We start from the raw sequence: 18018 nt of genomic DNA on the forward strand, positions 1-18018 counted from the left end.
TATGAAAATGAACAAAAAATAATCAAGGGGTTTAGAGTTAGGGAGCTCTGGGAAGACATATTAATAATCACACAATTAGTTGCGTAATTACTACCTTTCGCAACAAAAGACGGAGCATTACTATTTGCCCTGCGCTGTTCTGAGTTCTTCGGCCGTGTTAACTCTTGCATCACGATCTCCAGGATTCAACTGCAGGCAGTCGACAGGAGGGAGAGAAAGAGCGCGCGCGCGCTCTAGTGAGCGAGAAACATCCTTTGATTTCAAACTTTTAAAATGGGTAAGATTTATCCAGGTAAAGAAGACACAAGAAGAACTTTCCAGTGAACATAACATATGCCAAGACCCTGAGGCAAAGCAATTGAGTGCTTAGAGCAGTTTTTTTCAACCATGTTGTACCCCATTAACTGGTTATAACATTAATGGGTGCCAACTTAAAAAAAAAAAAAGCATTGGAGTGTACTGCGTAATAAAGTATTGCTTTGCAAATCTTGTTTGTTGTTATATATGTCAACCAGATTGCAATGTAGGCTTACTGTAGGCTGCAATTAGAAATGTTTGGGGGAAAAATTGTTTTGGGAAGATGGAAAGAAGGCCAGAATTACTGCAGAGCTGTGAGGGAGTAGGGACAGACTTCCCACTAAGATGGGAGAGATTGACAGGGACCATACCACCGACTTTGGAGAACACATAGCAATTCATTTAATGGATTTTAAGCAAAGAGATGATCAGATTTGCATTTCGTGATTAGTCACTGTGGCTACTGGGTGGGTGGACATCCAAATGTTAAGTACACTGACTGACTTTCTTAGGGGAGCAAAGAGGGTACTGTCCCTGCCTCCAGGTGGCTCAGATTTTAGCTACGGAGAGAACAAGACCTGATAAGTGTTCTGTTTTGCTTCTGCAGCACCCAAAATTCCCTCTGTCGTAACAGACCTGTACTCACAGAATTCTCAAACCTGCAGCTAGATGACTGAACATGACCCAAAACTACTAGCATGACATTTATTTCAAAATATTTATGTGTGATGTTCATGACTATTATTTTTGACTTTCAAGAATTGCACAGTGAAAACTACAAACCCTTCCTGAAATTAAAGAAGAAAGGAATTAGGGGAAGCTGGGGGGCTCAGTCAGTTAAGTGTCTGCCTTTGGCTCAAGTCATGATCTTGGGGTCCTGGGATGGAGCCCTGCATTGGGCTCCCTGTCTAGCAGGGAGTCTGCTTCTCCCTCTCCCTGTGTTCCTCCCCCTTGCTGCTGGAGCGCACCCTCTCTCTCTGACAGGACCTTGGGATCATAACCCAAGCTGAAGGCAGATGCTTAACTGACTGAGCCACCCAGTCCTCCCTAAAGGAGATTTTTAAGTATCTCTGCACCCAGTGTGGGACTGGAACTTATGACCCTGAAATCAAGAGTCGCATGCTCTTCTGACTGAGCCAGCCAAGTGCCACTCTATTCCTAGTTTCTTGAGCATATGTATCACAAAAAGGTGTTGAATTTTGTCAAATGTGTTTCTGCTTCAGTTGAGACGATCATGGGTTTTTTCCCTTTGTTTTGTTAATGTGGTTTATTACAATGATTGGTTTCTGTATCTTGAACCATCCTTGCATCCCATGAATAAATCCCACTTGGTGATGGCGTGTAATACTTTGAATATGTTGCTGATTTTGGTTTGCTAGTATTTTGTGGAAGAGTTCTGCATCAATGATCATAAGGGATGTTGGTCTATAGTCTTCTGGTAGTGTCTTTGGATTTGGTGTCAGGCTAATGCTGGCCTCATAGAGTAAGTTAGGAAGTTTTCTATCCTCTTTACTTTTCTGGAAACGTTAGTTCTTTAAATGTTTGGTAGAATTCACCAAAGAAGCTATTGGTTCCCGGGCTTTTCTTTGTCAGGAGATCTTAAAATTATTGATTTGATCTCCTTACTTGTTATACGTCTATTCAGGTTTTCTATTTCTTTGCGATTTAGTCTTGGTAGGTTTTGTGTTTTTAGGAAATTTCTGACTTCATCTAGTTACCCAATTTGTTGGAGTACAACTGCTCTATAGTGCTCCCATAATCCTTTTTATTTCTGTAGAACTCATAGTAGTGTCCCATTTTCATTTTTATTTTAGTAATTTGGATCTTTTCTTTTTCCTCAGTCTATCTTAGCTATGGGTTTGTCATTTTGCTGATCTTTTCGAAAAACCAACTTTACCTTCTCTGTTGTTTTTCTCTATTTTGTTTATCTTTGCTCTAACGTGGTTTTTCTTCAATCTTCTTTCAATTCCTCAGATTCAGTAATTTACATTGTCCTATCTTCTGGTATAATATTCTTTCTTCTGCCTACTCAAATCTGCCTTTGAATCCCTCTGGTGAATTTCTCATTTCAATTGTACTTTTCAGCTCCAAAATTGTGTTTTGTGTGTGGTTTCTTCTTAGATTATCTAACTAGCCATTTCTTCATATATCTATTTCATTCATACATTGTTTTCTTGACTTCCCCACAGCTTCCTTTAGTTTTCTGAGTATCTTTAAGGCAGCTGCTTTAAGGTTTGTCTAGTTTATCTGCCACCAGGTCTTTTTTTCACTCTTTTCTTTCGAATGGGCCATGTTTTCCTGTTTCTCTTTGTGCCTTGTGATTTCTTTGCAGACATCTGGACATTGGACTCTAATAATGTGGTATCTCTGGAAGTCAGATACCCCCTCCCTCTACCCACTTCCCAGGACTTGCTGGGTTTTTTTTTTTTATTTTTGCATTTTGATTGTTGTCAGCGGTCTCTTGGCTACAGATGAGCCAGAGGTGTAAACTTAGGCTCTTTTCTGAGCCTTTCCGTGGGCATGTGTGGTCATTTTCTTATTTTCCTCATACATGCAGTTGTTTTTGAATGTCCTAATTTTTAATGTCTGGCTCCCAAAAAGGGGAATATTTGAATGGGGGGGGCATCAGCCCCTTAAATCCACTGGAAATCACTTCAGCCAGAGGCAGGCCTTGCAGCCGTGGGAGAGGTCCAACAACGGTTGCCCACCCCTTTGCCTGTACCTCTGTAATCAGAAGCAGCAATCAGAGATCAGAGCTCAAAACTCAAATCCCAGATATTTGGAGAACAGCGTCCTTTTTGCCCATGTTGACTCCCACAGGCTGTGTGCAAGTTGCTCCAGGAACATGTTTATCACTGCCAGCTACATGGCTGTGGCTGGGGGATAGGTAGGTGGATTGACCCAAACCACAATTTACCCATCTGAATCTTCCTCTGGAACTGGAGCCTTGGTAGACTCCGGACTTGTACAAGAGTTCCACCAGATTCTGCCAGTGTAATTATTGTCGAGGTCAGAAGACAGATTCCTGGTGCCTACTCACTGCCATCTTCCCAGAATCCTCCCTAAAGACTTCATCTCACAAAGCTCAGTACATTATGGTCTCAGTATTATCCTAAGTATTTCCTAATTCCTTGTATGGTGCCTTCATTGATCAGTGACTTATTCTGAAGTGTGTTTTAAAATTTCCAAATATATAGATTTTTTTTCCTTCAAGTTTTTATTTTTTTATGGTCCTTTAATTATGTTGCAGACACACCCGTCTATATGATAGTGCTCCTTTGGTATTTACATTTGTAAATATTCCATGTGCTCGAGAAAAACAAATATTCCTCAAATGTTGGGTAAAGATTTATAAATATATTTTAAATAAAAAAGAAAGAGAAAATCTGATTATATCTATAATAATCAAAGGGGCTGAACTGGTAGCCAACTCAAAAGGATGGTACTAGAAGTGAGAAGCAGAAAAACCAAAGGAATTATGTTCTTTGTTCGGCATTAAGGAGACTTGACGAGTCCTTTGGGCTTTGTTTTTTGTCTTCAACAGAAACAAAGCTCTTAAGGAACAGTCCTTAAGAAACTGGGAGAAGAAAACTACAACATGCTTTTTGGTAGAAACGATTTGACATAAAAATTTATTTATTGGATCACATTTTAAAAAGCAGGGCAGAATCACATTTATTTTCTTCAAAATACTACTGTAAACAGATTGATTTTCTGAGCCCCTACTTTGCTTTGGAAACTTCCCAAGGGCTGATCACTAGCAGCTCTAGCAAGCCTTTTCCTTCCCTTCCAGGCTCTCCTCCTCTGAGGGGTGCTGGGGACAACTGATGCTAAGTACACAGCACATGACTGAGCTTGCCAAATCCTTTCTACCTCCTTCCATAGGCAGTAGGGTGACTTGGCTCATTCCTTAATCTGAAGTCATTGATTAAGGAGACAGGTTTCAAACACAGAGAATGGAATGAAGTTTCTGGGGTAGATAATTTCCCAGGTTAGGAACAGAAGGATGAATTCAGAGCTTAACCGGTTAGTGCCTCCTGCTGATCAGGGAGAGGTATGCTAGCAATGGATCTCAGATTCTCCGATCCACTGAGACATCAGTATAATGCACTCAGTTCCTTTGATTAAAATGTGTTGGAAAAGCCATCTCTGAGTAGAGAAGTAGTTTATTACAATGCTGGTGCTATAAGAGGAAAACCAAAGCAGCAAAGAGGAGGCAGTTCTGCCTGAACTCCCAACGATCAATGCACTCCTGTCAGCTTTATAGTCCAGCCAAACTCAATTGGCAGAGTGAAGAGTGGCAGCTGCGGCAGGTAAATGAGCAGACCTTCTTCTGGATCTGTGGACCACTTCAGATCTTTCTGGATCCCTACCATCGTTATCTGCAGAAAGCAAAAGGGAACGGAGAAGTCAGCGCACTGAGTACGGAATATGGCTTGAACGTGATGGGAGGCAGTCACACTGGGGCAGGGCGGATAATCTAGAAGGGGGGGTGCAATACAGGGGAGACCTGGGGCAGGAAGGAAGAAGTAGAGAAGACCTCCAGTTCCTTTAGGAAAGGTGCCTCTCGGAACAGACTGGCTGAGGCTCCTCACCTGTGTAGTCGAGGTGGTTATAGGGGATGCAAGGTTTAAGACTCCGTTTTCTGGCCAGTGCAGGAAAATGGCATAAACCGCTGTTTCTCTTGAGGTATACCTGGGAAAAAAGAAACATCAATGTCAGAAATACCTGGCTTGAGACCCTGACACAAAGCCTCATGTAGACCCCTTTCCATTAGCTACTGACCCCAACGCCTTGAGTCTGTCAGTGCCCTAGGAAGTGCGCTAACTCACTACCTATGGAGCTCTGGGGGAAGAAGGCAGCCCGGTAAGACTCTTCCTGGGGACTGCTTAAGTTTTCTTTAAATATCGTTAACGCTTACACTAGTTATCGCACACTGAAGCCATTTGCCTTTTTATTCAAATCTTTTTTTCAACTCCAAATCCATGGGAAAACAGCAGAGGCTCCAATAAAATGTGCAGTGAAGAGGGATTTGTTCCAGGAGTTTGCCGCGCATAGACAAGAGGGTGAAAATCCCTAAACAGGAATTCAGCCCAAACGGAAAGATGAACGTGTTTCCCCGGATGCAAAAAGCCTCGTCCGCTGGTATCTCAGACGCAGAGGCCTTTCACTGAGCACTTTGCACACGCCTGGTGCTCTGCTTGGCGCTTCACGTAAACTACCACACTTCATAACCACCACAGGAAGCTAAGTATCATCACCCCATTTCAGACTGTAACACACAGGCCCAAGGTCAAATAACTAGATCCACAAAGCCAAGTCTGAATCACGACTTCTCCGTGAGTTGGGTCTGTAATCCCAGGCGAGGTAGAGCGCTGCGCTGGGTCCTCCTTCTCACTTGGAACATGGGGATAATTAACAGTATCCATTTGTGGGACTGTTGAGGGGATTCAGTGAGTGGAAAGAGTCTGGACTGGAGCCTTAAACACTGGAGGTACTGTGCAAGCATCGGCTAGTACTATTTTGGGGAGGCAGGGTAACAAGGTCAAGTATATTCACAGATACTTGGTAGCTCCTCCTTTCAGCAAGTCACCAGACCTCTCACTAGTCAAAGATATCCTGGTGGCTTAAGACATAAATTGGGGTACAAATTTACTAGCAAAAGCGCAGCTTTGGGGTTTCCTCCTGACAGCTTCTACCCTGGTTTGTAACACTGTGGACCTGAGGAGGCGCCAGCCAGGGAGGGGCTGTCGTCCTGGTCCTATACGCGACAGGGGGCAAGCTCACCACACAGACGTCGTGTTCTTTTCCAGTTGTATCCTCCATGGTTTAGAGGAATAGATCGCCTCCCCATTGACGCTCAGCCACTTCCCCACAGCAAAAAGCCTTTCTTGGAAGATGGGAACAATCAGTCCATCTTTAGTTGCTCCAATGTTAAGAAGGTAGTTGCCTCCCAGGCTCACGGTCTGCACCAGTTCCTGGAGAGAGCAGAACAATGGAATCCTAGCATCCGGTGGCAAGTCCAGCAGGACACTTAGAGCCCACAGGTATGAAGAGAAGAAAAAGAATCTAGGGCACATTCTCTCCTTTGGTGAATAGCCTTTACCCTTCTGAAAAGTCTATTTTTTGTCATCATGAAAGCAGGACGGGCTTATATGAGAAAATTGAAAATCCTGCTACAAAGTGGAGAAATATATTAATTCGAATTCCACAGACTGATCACCGGCCTACACTTCCCCCAGTGTGGCACGCAGTGGGATGGGCCAGGCGGCGGCTGCACAGAGTGTGATCAGGGAAGCTGAGAAGTAGGAGGAGAGACTATGGGGATCAGAGGAGAGAGGTTGTGAGTGGGTGCCAGGGAGACTTGGGGAACACGGAAGAGAATGCAGAATTTGGAACACTCTGTATAAATGTAGATGCTGTCCCTTTGGGAAAACATGCTGTAAAGGGATATATTCTTCAAGGCTTCTGGAGTGGTGTGGTGTGCCTGATGCGTACGTGCGTGTGTGTGTGTGCGTGCGTGTGTTTACTGTGACCTCGAATAGGTATGCTTCAAATGGACCCAGAAAAATTACATTCAGAAAATTTAAAAAAGAATGTATTGGAGTACCCCAAAGACACCACACCATCGACTTTTGATATTCCCTCTGGTCTTTTCCCTGTGTGATGGAAATGTATTTTATACAGTTGTGATAATTTGTAACTTACTTTTTCACTCAAACCCTATGCATTGACCTATATTGCATTCATAAAAATTTTAATGGTTAAGGAAAATCCCCAGATCTACTTAAATATCCCTTTATGGCTGCAAGAAATTAAAACAACCCACATATCCAACTGCAAAAAATCCTGGGAAGAGCATCTCTATATGTAAGACTTTCTTCTGTAATTATAATTATTTCCTTAGGACAGGTTTTTTTTTTTTTTTTAATTTAAGATTTATTTATTTGAGGGGGATGGGTAGTGGGGGAGAGGGAGAGAAAGAGAGAGAGAATCCCAAGTAGATTCTATGCTGAGCGCGGATCCTGATGTGGGGTTCAATCTCACAACTCCAAGATCACGATCTGAGCCGAAACCAAGAGTTGGATGTTTAACCAACTAAGCCACCCAAATGCCCCAGGACAGGTGTCTATGGTTTTGTTCAATGACCCCAGGGGGTTCTATTGACCTGCACTTCCATCCAGAGTGCTCCCACCACTCTTAGTTAGAAGGGTAATTTGAGACAGTGGTTAACAAGTAACTCACAGGGGCGCCTGGGTGGCTCAGTGGGTTAAGCCTCTGCCTTCAGCTCAGGTCATGATCTCAAGGTCCTGGGATCAAGCCCCGCATCAGGCTCTCTGCTCAGCAGAGAGCCTGCTTCTCCCTCTTTCTCTGCCTGCCTCTCTGCCTACTTGTGATCTCTGTCTGTCAAATAAATAAATAAAAAAACAAACCCCCCCCCCAAAAAAAACAAGTAACTCACAGGTGCTCTTACCGAAATGATTTCACATTCACTTGCAATGTCCCCCATCACCATGTTCCGACGAAAGCCCCAGGAGAGCTTGTCTATGGAGGTACACATTTCCCACTTGTGATCTGGCAAGCTCTCTGGCTTGAATTTATCTTGACAGTTGTAGTATCCTCCATGGTGACAGGAAGAGTTCTGACCCCACCGGTCATTTACCACTACCTGTTCCTAAAAGAAGACAGTACTGGGTCATCTGGGGTAAAACCACTTCATTTCCTTATGTAATGCAGGTTGGTAAGTTGTGTTTGGGAACATAAGGAATGGACTTGGTCTAGAACCGTTCTCAATTGAGGGCTATTGTGCTCAAGAGATTTTTGGCAAAGTCTAGAGACACTTTGGTTGCCACGGTGGGGGTCCTACTGCCATCTAGTGGTAGAGGCCAGGCATGCTGTTAAATGTCTTAGGACAAACAAGAAAGCCCCCTCACAGCAAAATATCCAGCCCCAAATGTCCATTGTGCTGAGGCTGAGAAACCCTGGTCAAGCCACATGTAATGTCAGAGCTGGAAGAGCCTCTTTGAAAGATCATCTGGTAAACTATTTCTTCTAGTAAAGGAGAAATGGGGAGGAGAAGACATGCCCAAGGTCACACCCCCGGGCAGTGTTTCAGGAAGTTGGGACTGTGAATCAAGTATGTGAACCTGACTGCTTTCCACTGCATGGCCCTGACTTTCTCCCAGGTAAAGAAAAGTCAGCAAATATTTTCTTACCTTCAAATCTTGGCTGAACTATGAGAAATCATAATGCAGAATATCTTTTTTTTTTTTTTTAAGATTTTTAAAAACTTGAGACAGAACACAAGCAGGGGGAACAGTAGGCAGAGGGAGCAGCGGACTCCCCGCTTGATCCCAGGATCCTGGGATTGTGACTCAAGCCTAAGGCAGACATGTAGCCAACTGAGCCACCAAGGTGTCCCCCATAATATCTTAAGGTTAATGATTAACATACTATGATTCTTATACTGGGGTATCCAAGGGGAATAAAACCGCTCTTGCCCTTAGAGATCCAGCAGACACTGGCTGCGTAGACAGGTATGTGGACAATACGACATCACATCAGAGTTATTTATCTAACTTAAATGGGGAACACTGATCCCGGTGTGACCTCACCGAATCTACCATGGATGTAAGAGAAATGACATTCCCTCTTAAGAGTTAAGCTGCATAACCAGCACAGATAGATAAGGGCATAAATAGTTGCATCTTATTTCCATCATTTAACTGTATAGGTTCTGTATATTAATTTTTTGGGATTTTTTCTCATTTATAATGTTTGCATGCTTAATATTTATTTTACTTTCTCTCTCTCGGACTTCTATGTACTGCTTCTATTCTATTACTTAAATTTAACAAGCTTTAAACCTCTGTTGTCGAAATCAAGAATTAAAGGAGAGAAAGAAAGCTTATACTAAGGAAGGCGGGGAAAAGAATTAAAGGAGAAACCTTTAACATCCATGAAATCCCCTGGTCCCTACCACCTCCATGTTGCTACTAGTATTTATTATTGTCGCTCTTATCACTGTTATTACTCTGGATCTTGGCTTCTTAGTCTTTCTTTTCTCATAACAGGTTCATAAGAGAGAAGCCGTACAATCACGTGCCTTGACGGGGCTATCATTGTAGAGCCAAGAAAGAAACTCCGTAGAGTTCCAGTAAGTGTCAGGACATTCCCACTCTCCATCAGACCAAATCAAGTCAGGCTGATATCTGAAAGACACGCGATTAGGACAAGGTCTGTTATCTGAATCTATTCACAGTAAAGTGTCATGGATCTATTTTGTAACAAATACTTTAAGATTGTCTCTCATTCTGAAAGTACCATATAATTACCATGGTCCAGACAATGTGGAAAAATAAAGAGACAAAACAACAACCATAGCTCTGTGAATGTCACTCACAGATCCACTGTTTAGTACACAGTATTTTGGAACATTTCCTCCTAATCTTTTTACAGTGTCTTCTGAAAAAAACAGGGTTGTAATCAGCACATAAGTAATTTGGTTCCCTTGCAGCAACTAATTCCAATGAAAAGAGTCCAGAACTCTTTTCTGTGCTCCAGAAATACAGACTTAAGATTTCTGCATTTAAGATGCATTAACAAGTCAGGAAATGACATAGGTTGGCGAGGATGCAGAGAAGGGGGAACCCTCCTACACTGTTGGTGGGAATGCAAGCTGGTGCAACCACTCTGGAAAACAGTATGGAGGTTCCTCAAAGAGTTAAAAATAGAGTGACCCTATGACCCAGCAATCACACTACTGGATCTTTAGCCTAAAGATACAAATGTAGGGATCCGAAGGGGCATGTGTACCCAAATGTTTATAGCAGCAATGTCCACAATAGCCAAAATATGGAAAATAAAGATGTGGCACACACACGTGCGCACAGGCGCACACACACACAGGACTATTACTCAGCTATCAAAAAGAATGAACTATTTCCATTTGCAAAGATGCGGATGGAACTAGAGTGTATTATGCTAAGTGAAATAAATCAGTCAGAGACAAATACCAGATGATTTCACTCATATGAGGAATTTAAGAAACAAAACACTAAGAACATAGGGGAAGGGAAGCAAAAATAAAATGAGATCAAAACAGAGAGAGGGGCAAACTGTAAGAGACTCTTAACTCTAGGGAACAAACTGAGGGGGGCTAGAGGGGAGATGGGTGGGGGGACGGGGTCACTGGGTGAGGGGCACGAAGGAGGGCACGTGATGTGATGAGCACTGGGTGTTCTATGCAACTGATGAATCACTAAACTACCGTGAACCTAATAATACATTACTTACTAAGTTCAATTTAAATTAAAAAAATTATCTGTCTTTCATAAAAAAAAAAAAAAGTTTTAAGAGTTTGAACTATTCCAGGAAATGCACTGTTTTGGACAACTGCCCAAAGCTTCCACCTCAAAGGATCTCTAGAGTCCCCCTGAGCCACACAGCCGCACTTTCCACATACTCCACTCTGACCTCTACGTGGCGTGTGTGAGTGTGTGCGTGTGCACGCACGTGCATTCAGACACAGCTATAAGGTAAGCATGATTATTCCCATTTAGAGAGCGAGAACTGGATGCTCAACAGGGCAATCTGTTTTAGGTGACAAAACTTCCAAGTAACAGGAGCTGGAACTCAAATGCACATCTGTCGATGCCTGGTCCTAGAGGCTGTCCTCTGTAATCAGGACGGCACGCAGATTCTAAGGAAAAGACTGCCTGTCTAAGAGGCGAGTATAATGCAGACGGTCTGTGTTTTACTGTGAATGAGAAACTGTGCGAGGCCCTCCATACTCAGCACCTCCCTAGTTTTCACAGCACCACTGCGGTGTATGTTATCCCCATTTCACAGATAAAGAAACTGTGATCTCGAAAGATTGGGGAGGGTATTCAAGGCCACACAGCCAGCAAGAAAAAGAAGTGGATTTCGGATCCAGTTCTGTCTGACTCCAAGCCTCTGCTGGTCTCTTAGGACCTACTGTTTCCTTAGGGAAGTCATCTGGATGTAAGGAACTTTGTTTGGTTTTGGTCTAAAATGAGAGTCCAGGCAGAGGTGGCTGCCCCTAGAGCTTTAAAGATCCACCGTCCTGGGTGAGCCTGGCCCCCAGATGCAAAAAGGGCAAACCAGAAATAAAACATGGCGAAGACTAGTGATGGGTCCCAATGTGAAAGTGATCATTTTAAGAAAAATAATGATAACAAGACCCTTATTCTGTACCAGGCAAGATGACAAGTATTTTTCACATGTCATTCTGAGCCCTGTATTGAAGGCATTTCCTTTAAGGCCAGTGAGTAACAAAAGCCAGGGTTGACATGCAATTCTGCCAGATCCCAAATCCAGTGCAAGGTCCTTGGGGGTCATGTTGCCTCTCTCCAAGGTCCTGACAAAGAAACCAGGATGCAAGGAGGGACTGAAGTCTTGACTTTAAAACTTAAAACCCCCCATCCTTGGTCTGTTTCAATCTATAAAAGCAGTATGACCACATTATGGGAGTTTTGAATAGTAGGAAGAAAAAACATTTTCTGTCTTAATGCAAACCACTATTTTCATTTTGACGTCTTATAGTTTTTTTTTCCCACATTCCTTCCTTTTCCCCTTCTCCCCTAACTTAATGGTATCCTATAGGAAGTTCTGAGTTCATTAATAAAAGTCATAAGGACAAAAACTTTTTTTTTTTTTTTTTACCTGTTAACAAGGTCATATAGTTCTGGCATTGTTTTTGCACGGACAAAATACTGTGTTTTGAAGCCATTTTTCTTATCAAGTAGGTAGAGTGGGTGGAACCATTCTAAAAGTGAGTGGTAGAGTCCATAACGTATATTCCTTAAATAGAGAAACAGAACAGCAAATGTCCATCAAACAAAGAAAAAAATAATGTTGTTTAAGAAAAATCAGTGGCAGCATTTTTACATCTCAGTGAAACTTACCAGTAAGGGCAGGCAGGGGCAAGTGGGACCGCAAACCATTTCCTTAAATTACCTCTTATCATTAACTTAAACAAAGTTACTGGGTTTTTGATCACACGCAGGACTACTTTTTATATTTAAGTACCTTAGCACCGAATGTCATTTTTTGGAAAAATTTTATTTATTTGAGAGAGAGAGAGCGGGAGAGAGCACAAGCAGTTGGGGAGGAAAAATGGGGGAGGCAGACTCCCCACTGAGCAGAGAGCCTCATTCGGGGCTCCATCCCAGGATCCTGAAATCATGATCTGAGCCAAAGGCAGACACTTAACCGACTGAGCCACCCAGGTGCCCCTCAAATGTCATTTAAACCATTTTTTATCTATGTCAGTTATCTCAGTAATGACACACGGTCCTTTTAAAAAACTGTTTTCTCTGTCAGTTGTAAGAATACATATTGTAGAGATACTAGGAAACTGAAAAAAGTATAAAGACTAAAACATCCCAAATCTTAATCACAACATTTTAGAAAATCACAACATTTTCTATGTAGCTGAAATTAATGAACGTGGGTTTACTGTTTCATTTATTTAAGATTTGCTAACAGTTCTTAACATTAAAATGTCAAGATTTCTCAACCAAAATGAAAAAGAGTCCAAGTGACCTCTTTTCGTACACAATGAAACTTGTTTTGAGTTATGAATGGTGAGTGTCACAGAAAGGCCTTACTGCAGTGGGAAGTAAAGATCACATTGCAACAGCACAGATAAGACAGAAAGAATCAGAGTTAGCTATTTCATCATATGACTCGGGGACTAAATAGATACAAAGAAGGTAAAAATTAAGGATGGTAAAGTCCAGTCTGATCGACATCTGACTTTTATAGCAGGACTGTTTTCTTTGCAGGACTTTGCGCACCGCACTGGGAAACTGAATACTGAGCAGGTCTCCAAAGACAGCAAACTCTTTCTTTATGGGCCAAGTAGCATTTTAGGATTTGCAGGCCTTGCGGTCTCTCTAGTCCAACTCTGAAACTGTAACTTGAAAGCACCCATAGTCACAACACATAAATGAGTGGGCATAACTGTGTTCCAATCAAATGTTACCTATATAAACAAATACCTGGCCTACTCCTTAAACAGCGGATCAAGTTTACCAAATCACAACAGAGCTGAGATGGGGTAAGGTACAAATACCTTTCCTCTCTATAGACAATCATACCCAGAACTGTAGGGGCCAAAACCAGAATTAACTGGGTTCAAATCCCGCCTCTGCCACTTCCAAGCTATTTGATCTTGGGAAGTTACTTCTTATTAAGTGGCATATATTAGGGAACATTACTTAGAATCATCTAAGCAGCTCCTTACCTCACTTTCTGGCTCCTTTACCTGCTGCCCTTGTCAGCTCCCTCTTGACCTACCATTCATCCAAACTTTCTAGCTGCAGGTTGACAGCTAAGGGGGACACAAAGATGACAGAACCAGTCCTTCGTCAGACCCTGGAAAAGGCCTCGAATTGGAAGGCCTTCCAGAAAGAATCCTTTGCAGAATGCAAACGAAGCACTGTGGGCTACGTTGGGTATCCCTCACCTAAACAGGACCATGAATTTCTCTGATGATGTCACCTTTGGTCACCTGTAACGTGCTGAGCATCAAACACTGCTAATTCAAAGGCCAGAGCCTTTTAGGTTTACTCACTACATGCAAACTTAGAAAACACACAAGAGCAAAGAGGAATGATAGGTGAAAAGAGATGACAGACTAACCGTCTGTAGATACTTACCTCTTCCGGAGGGCTTTTCCCAACTCACCAACCAAATCACGATGGGGACCCACATCCTTAGAGTTCCAGTTCCAAGACACAGGGCTTGGCCAGTTTGTGAAGCCTTCATGGTGTTTTGTCGTCAGAACTACATACCTGTGGACAGCAAAGAAAGCAGGTGGTGGGCCACAAGCATGAGCTTACCCAGCATGCCCCAGGCTTTTAAAAAAGGCTGGGAGAACTTGACCACAGGAAATGTACTTGCATGAGTGACTGTGCTGGTTATCCACGGGGAGATGTGCCTGCAGCATCTGCTCTAGGGATGGAAGCAAACTTAGGGAAGCCAGAATCCTTAGTCCCCAGCCAAGGAGGAGGCCCAGAAAGAAGGAAGGAGTAGATAAGAAAAAGAAGTGCCCCTTAGCTCTCTTGTTCTGGAAATAGCAGATGACAGAAAAGTAAAAGAAAAGGTCACATGAACTGCCTCTCATTTACAGAGGTGACCAGAGACCAAAAAGAGCTGGGGAGAAAAGTGCGGTGTTGAAATAACACTCAACATTTCATTTGCTTGTACAGCAGAAAAACTGATGACACCTGCACGTGATCATTTAATCACTGGCTGGTGTGGGGAGCTCCAAGACTTCAAGGGCCAGATTGTATTTCAGCCTTCGAGGGCTCCATTCCTCTCTTGTGGCATATTCTTTTTCTTTTCTAACCTTTTTAAAATGTAAAAATCGTTCTCATCTCATGGAATTTACAGGAACGGGCAGAGGACCTCTCTCTCTCTGGCCATGGTTTGCAGACCCTTGGTATGGTGAAAGGAACCTTTGGCTTGAAGTCATGAGATTTGTGTGTAGGACATTAGTTCCCTTCTTCCATCTGGGCTTGTCATCTGGGCCACAAAATAAGGGGTCTGGACAAAGTTCTCCAAGATTTCAATTTTTATTTGTAAACTAGGGATCTCTAAGGCTCCTATTAGTGACTACCACATGTGTTTATTTGAGCCTTATATTTCCATATATTTATCGGCAAACACTAAACGTCAGCTGTAAATTTTCTTCAGTACAAGGTCCAAGGGAAACAAAAACCCAGGAGGTGACCGAGGAGACAAGGTAAGGATGGAAGACTCCTCTAAGCCAGGAGCTGGAAAACCTCCTTGCCTCCATTCTTACCCTCCTCCAACCCCCTTCCTTCCTGGCGGCCAAGCTATTTCTTCTAGAAGCTGAGGGCAACCATTCTTTGACTTCATGCCTGGCAACATACTGCCCTCCAGGATTAGTCCTTCCGTATTGGGCCCAGCCTTCAACAGCCTCTCCCTTCCCCATTTCAGCACGCCACACTTTCACTTCTCTGAACCCTCCACACTCAAAGCTCTGACAGCTCTCAAAATAGCTCAAACATCTCTTGAGCACTCTCTGTATGCAAGGCACAAAGAAGGCACGTGAGTTGGAATCGGTCCGGTTGTCCAAATACACTGCGCACCAGAACTCTCTTTCCCTCCCTTTTCCTCTGGGAGATGTTAAAGCTGAAAGGAACTAACACAATCCCTTTCTACCATCATGGAAGGAGGCTGCAGGGAGGTGACAAAATGCCAGACCACTGGATGAAAATTCTGGAATCCTGATTGTCTTGATGACCTGGAAGGGACATTAGGTATCACCCAGCTCGATCGTCTCGATATACAGGCGTAGACACCGAGGGCTGTCCAGCCCACGGCCTTCCAGAAAACCTTTATTTTCTTCTAAACCTTAAGCAGACACGCCTCCTCCGCGTGACCCCGCGTGCCACATTCAGTTCTGCATCCTTCAGGAGGCAAATCACTGGACCCGGGGGATCAGGAAGTCAGACCGGCAGCTGAGCGACCCCGGGCGAGCCGGCGCGCCCCCCCCCGCCCCCGCTCTGTTCCCACCTGCCTAACGTCAGCCGGAGCCGGGAAGGGGGCTCCGCCGGGCTCCGCGGCTACACTCACTTGGCCCCGGACGCCTGGAAGAGGTCGGTCCAGGTTTCCGGATGGAAGAAGCGCGCCGTGAACTGCGGTCCGAAGTCCGCGTAGCTGAAGCCGGGCGGGTAGTTGTCGCTCATGAACTGCTCGTACTGCGGCAGCCCCTCGCCCTTCCAGTGCCACCAGAACCACTCGCTGCCCCAGGCCGGCACCGAGAACACGCCCCAGTGCACGAACACCCCGAACTTGGCCTTGTCGAACCAGTCCGGCAGCGGCCGGGAGTCCAGACTCTGCCAGTCCGGGGTGTAGCGGCGCGGACGCTGGACTCCGCGCACGGACGCCGCTCGGAGCAGCAGCACCAGCAGCACCAGCAGCGGCCGGGGACCCACAGGCCTCGACTTCATGTCGGAAGCCGGGTCGCTGCCTCCAAACCTACGCGGCCGCCTCTTAACGCGCAGGTACGCGGCGCGCGGTTCCGCCCACTCTCACTAATGATTGGCTCGGAAGGGAAAAGGGGCGTGTCAACCCAGGCTGCTTGGCGACTGTCCTCCCCTCTGGCTCGGCCGTTCCTGCAGCGCCTCCTGGCGCTCAAACGGAGAAAGACGCAAAGTGTCGTTGACCGCGCTCCGCGGGACGGACGAATGAATGCTGGGGGACATCACAGCAGGGTTCAATCGTGAGAGTATGGGAGCCCCAGTGAGTGCCGAGAGCTGAGAGTAGTCCATTTTGGCATTGGGAGCCATAGGGGACTTCTTGAACTGTAGTAAAGAAGAGCAAGCCGGGAGGCAGGAATACCAGATGGGAAGGCATCGTGATAGCCCTAGCAGAAATATGGGGTAGAGGTATAGGGAGAGGAAGTATTACCAGGGAAGGGGAAGGAGAAAGGTGGGCACTGAATGAGGAAGAGCCTCTGTGATCATTTTGTCTGTCTTATATTTCTTGAGCTTGCTTTGGGGATTCTGAGGCAATACAGAGAGCTTAATGTCTAATTGGGAAAATAAGACCCTTTGGCTGCCCCAAAGGAACGTTTTTAGAGTAAGCAGGGTGAGAAATTGAGAGCCGCAGGCCAAAGAAGTTCCCGTGTCAACCTTCTCTGGTAGGGAGGTCACCGGTTGCTCTACAATTTGTATGCTGTGTGCTCAAACAGGAGGTGAGGTCATCAGGTGGGGAAGGTCTAATGACCCCACGTGGCACAAAGTCAGTCCCCACCTATCTGTGAGAGAACTGCAGCTTATCAGAGTTTGAAGGGATTTTGGAGATTGTGGATGCTATCCTTTTCCCTACTCTTCCCATTTTACAGAGGAGGAAACTGAGGCCCAGAGAGGGGACTGAAGTCGCCCAAGATCACACTGCTCGTTTGAGCAGGGATGGGATGAGAATCCAGGTCTCCTGGTGGGGAATCTGTACCTCTGGACAAGCCGCTCCTCTCTCACACCCTGGGAGGGGCTGGGACCTGTGTTGACAGAACCAAGCACTTCCTCATTCCAGGAGCCCCAAGGAAACACAGTAGCTATCGTTGATTGAACAGTTGTTTTATCTCTAGTGTTTTCTCTGCAAGATTCTGTTGAAATAGTGCCCAGAACAGTAAGCACTGACACCTCAAAAAAACAAACCAAAACAAAACACATTTTGTTTGCACACATCTTCTCGTGATCAGAGTGAGTAGTGGTCTTGGTGTTAGAGAACTCATAATGGGGAAGATAAAATGGGACACTATGGCCTTCGTAGCTCCTTATCCTCATAACCAACACGTAAATCTGCAGGGACAGGCAAGAGACATGACAACAGAGTGGACAAAGCTGGAAGTTGGGAAACCTGCATTTCTAGCACTGGATATCATCTTGTTCGGTCTTCTTGGGCAAGTCTTGTCCACTGAATGGGCCTGTTCCATCATCCAAACAATGAGGGCAGCTCTCTCTCGCATCCAGGGCCCTCCTTCTCTGTTTGCTCTCCTCCTCCATAAACTAGTTCTTTACTTAGGGCAGAAATGAAGTGTGAATGTGAAAAGAGAGAGGTAGAAAGTGATGAAGTGCATTTAATTCAATGATTTTTAAACTCTAGTTTTATTCCTTAAACATTAAATATTTACTGGTTTATTCTAGGAACTTAAGCATTTTC

The 18018-nt window shown here is 44.5% G+C and overlaps 1 protein-coding gene across 1 annotated transcript; it reads right to left on the reverse strand.

The window, feature by feature from the left end:
- Window positions 1-4427: 4427 nt before the first annotated feature.
- On the reverse strand, window positions 4428-16319 carry FUCA1 (alpha-L-fucosidase 1). The gene is made up of 8 exons (XM_032863733.1): window positions 15928-16319; window positions 13983-14117; window positions 11983-12120; window positions 9404-9509; window positions 7772-7972; window positions 6085-6275; window positions 4893-4992; window positions 4428-4679 (listed from the first exon to the last, which is right to left on the reverse strand). Exons 1-8 carry the CDS (start codon window positions 16302-16304, stop codon window positions 4539-4541), a joined length of 1389 nt encoding a protein of 462 aa, XP_032719624.1. The 5' UTR covers window positions 16305-16319; the 3' UTR covers window positions 4428-4538.
- Window positions 16320-18018: the final 1699 nt, after the last annotated feature.

This window comes from Lontra canadensis, unplaced genomic scaffold (assembly GCF_010015895.1).
Source record: "Lontra canadensis isolate GAN:19392208 unplaced genomic scaffold, GSC_riverotter_1.0 scaffold25, whole genome shotgun sequence".
Classification (NCBI taxonomy): Eukaryota; Metazoa; Chordata; class Mammalia; order Carnivora; family Mustelidae; genus Lontra; species Lontra canadensis.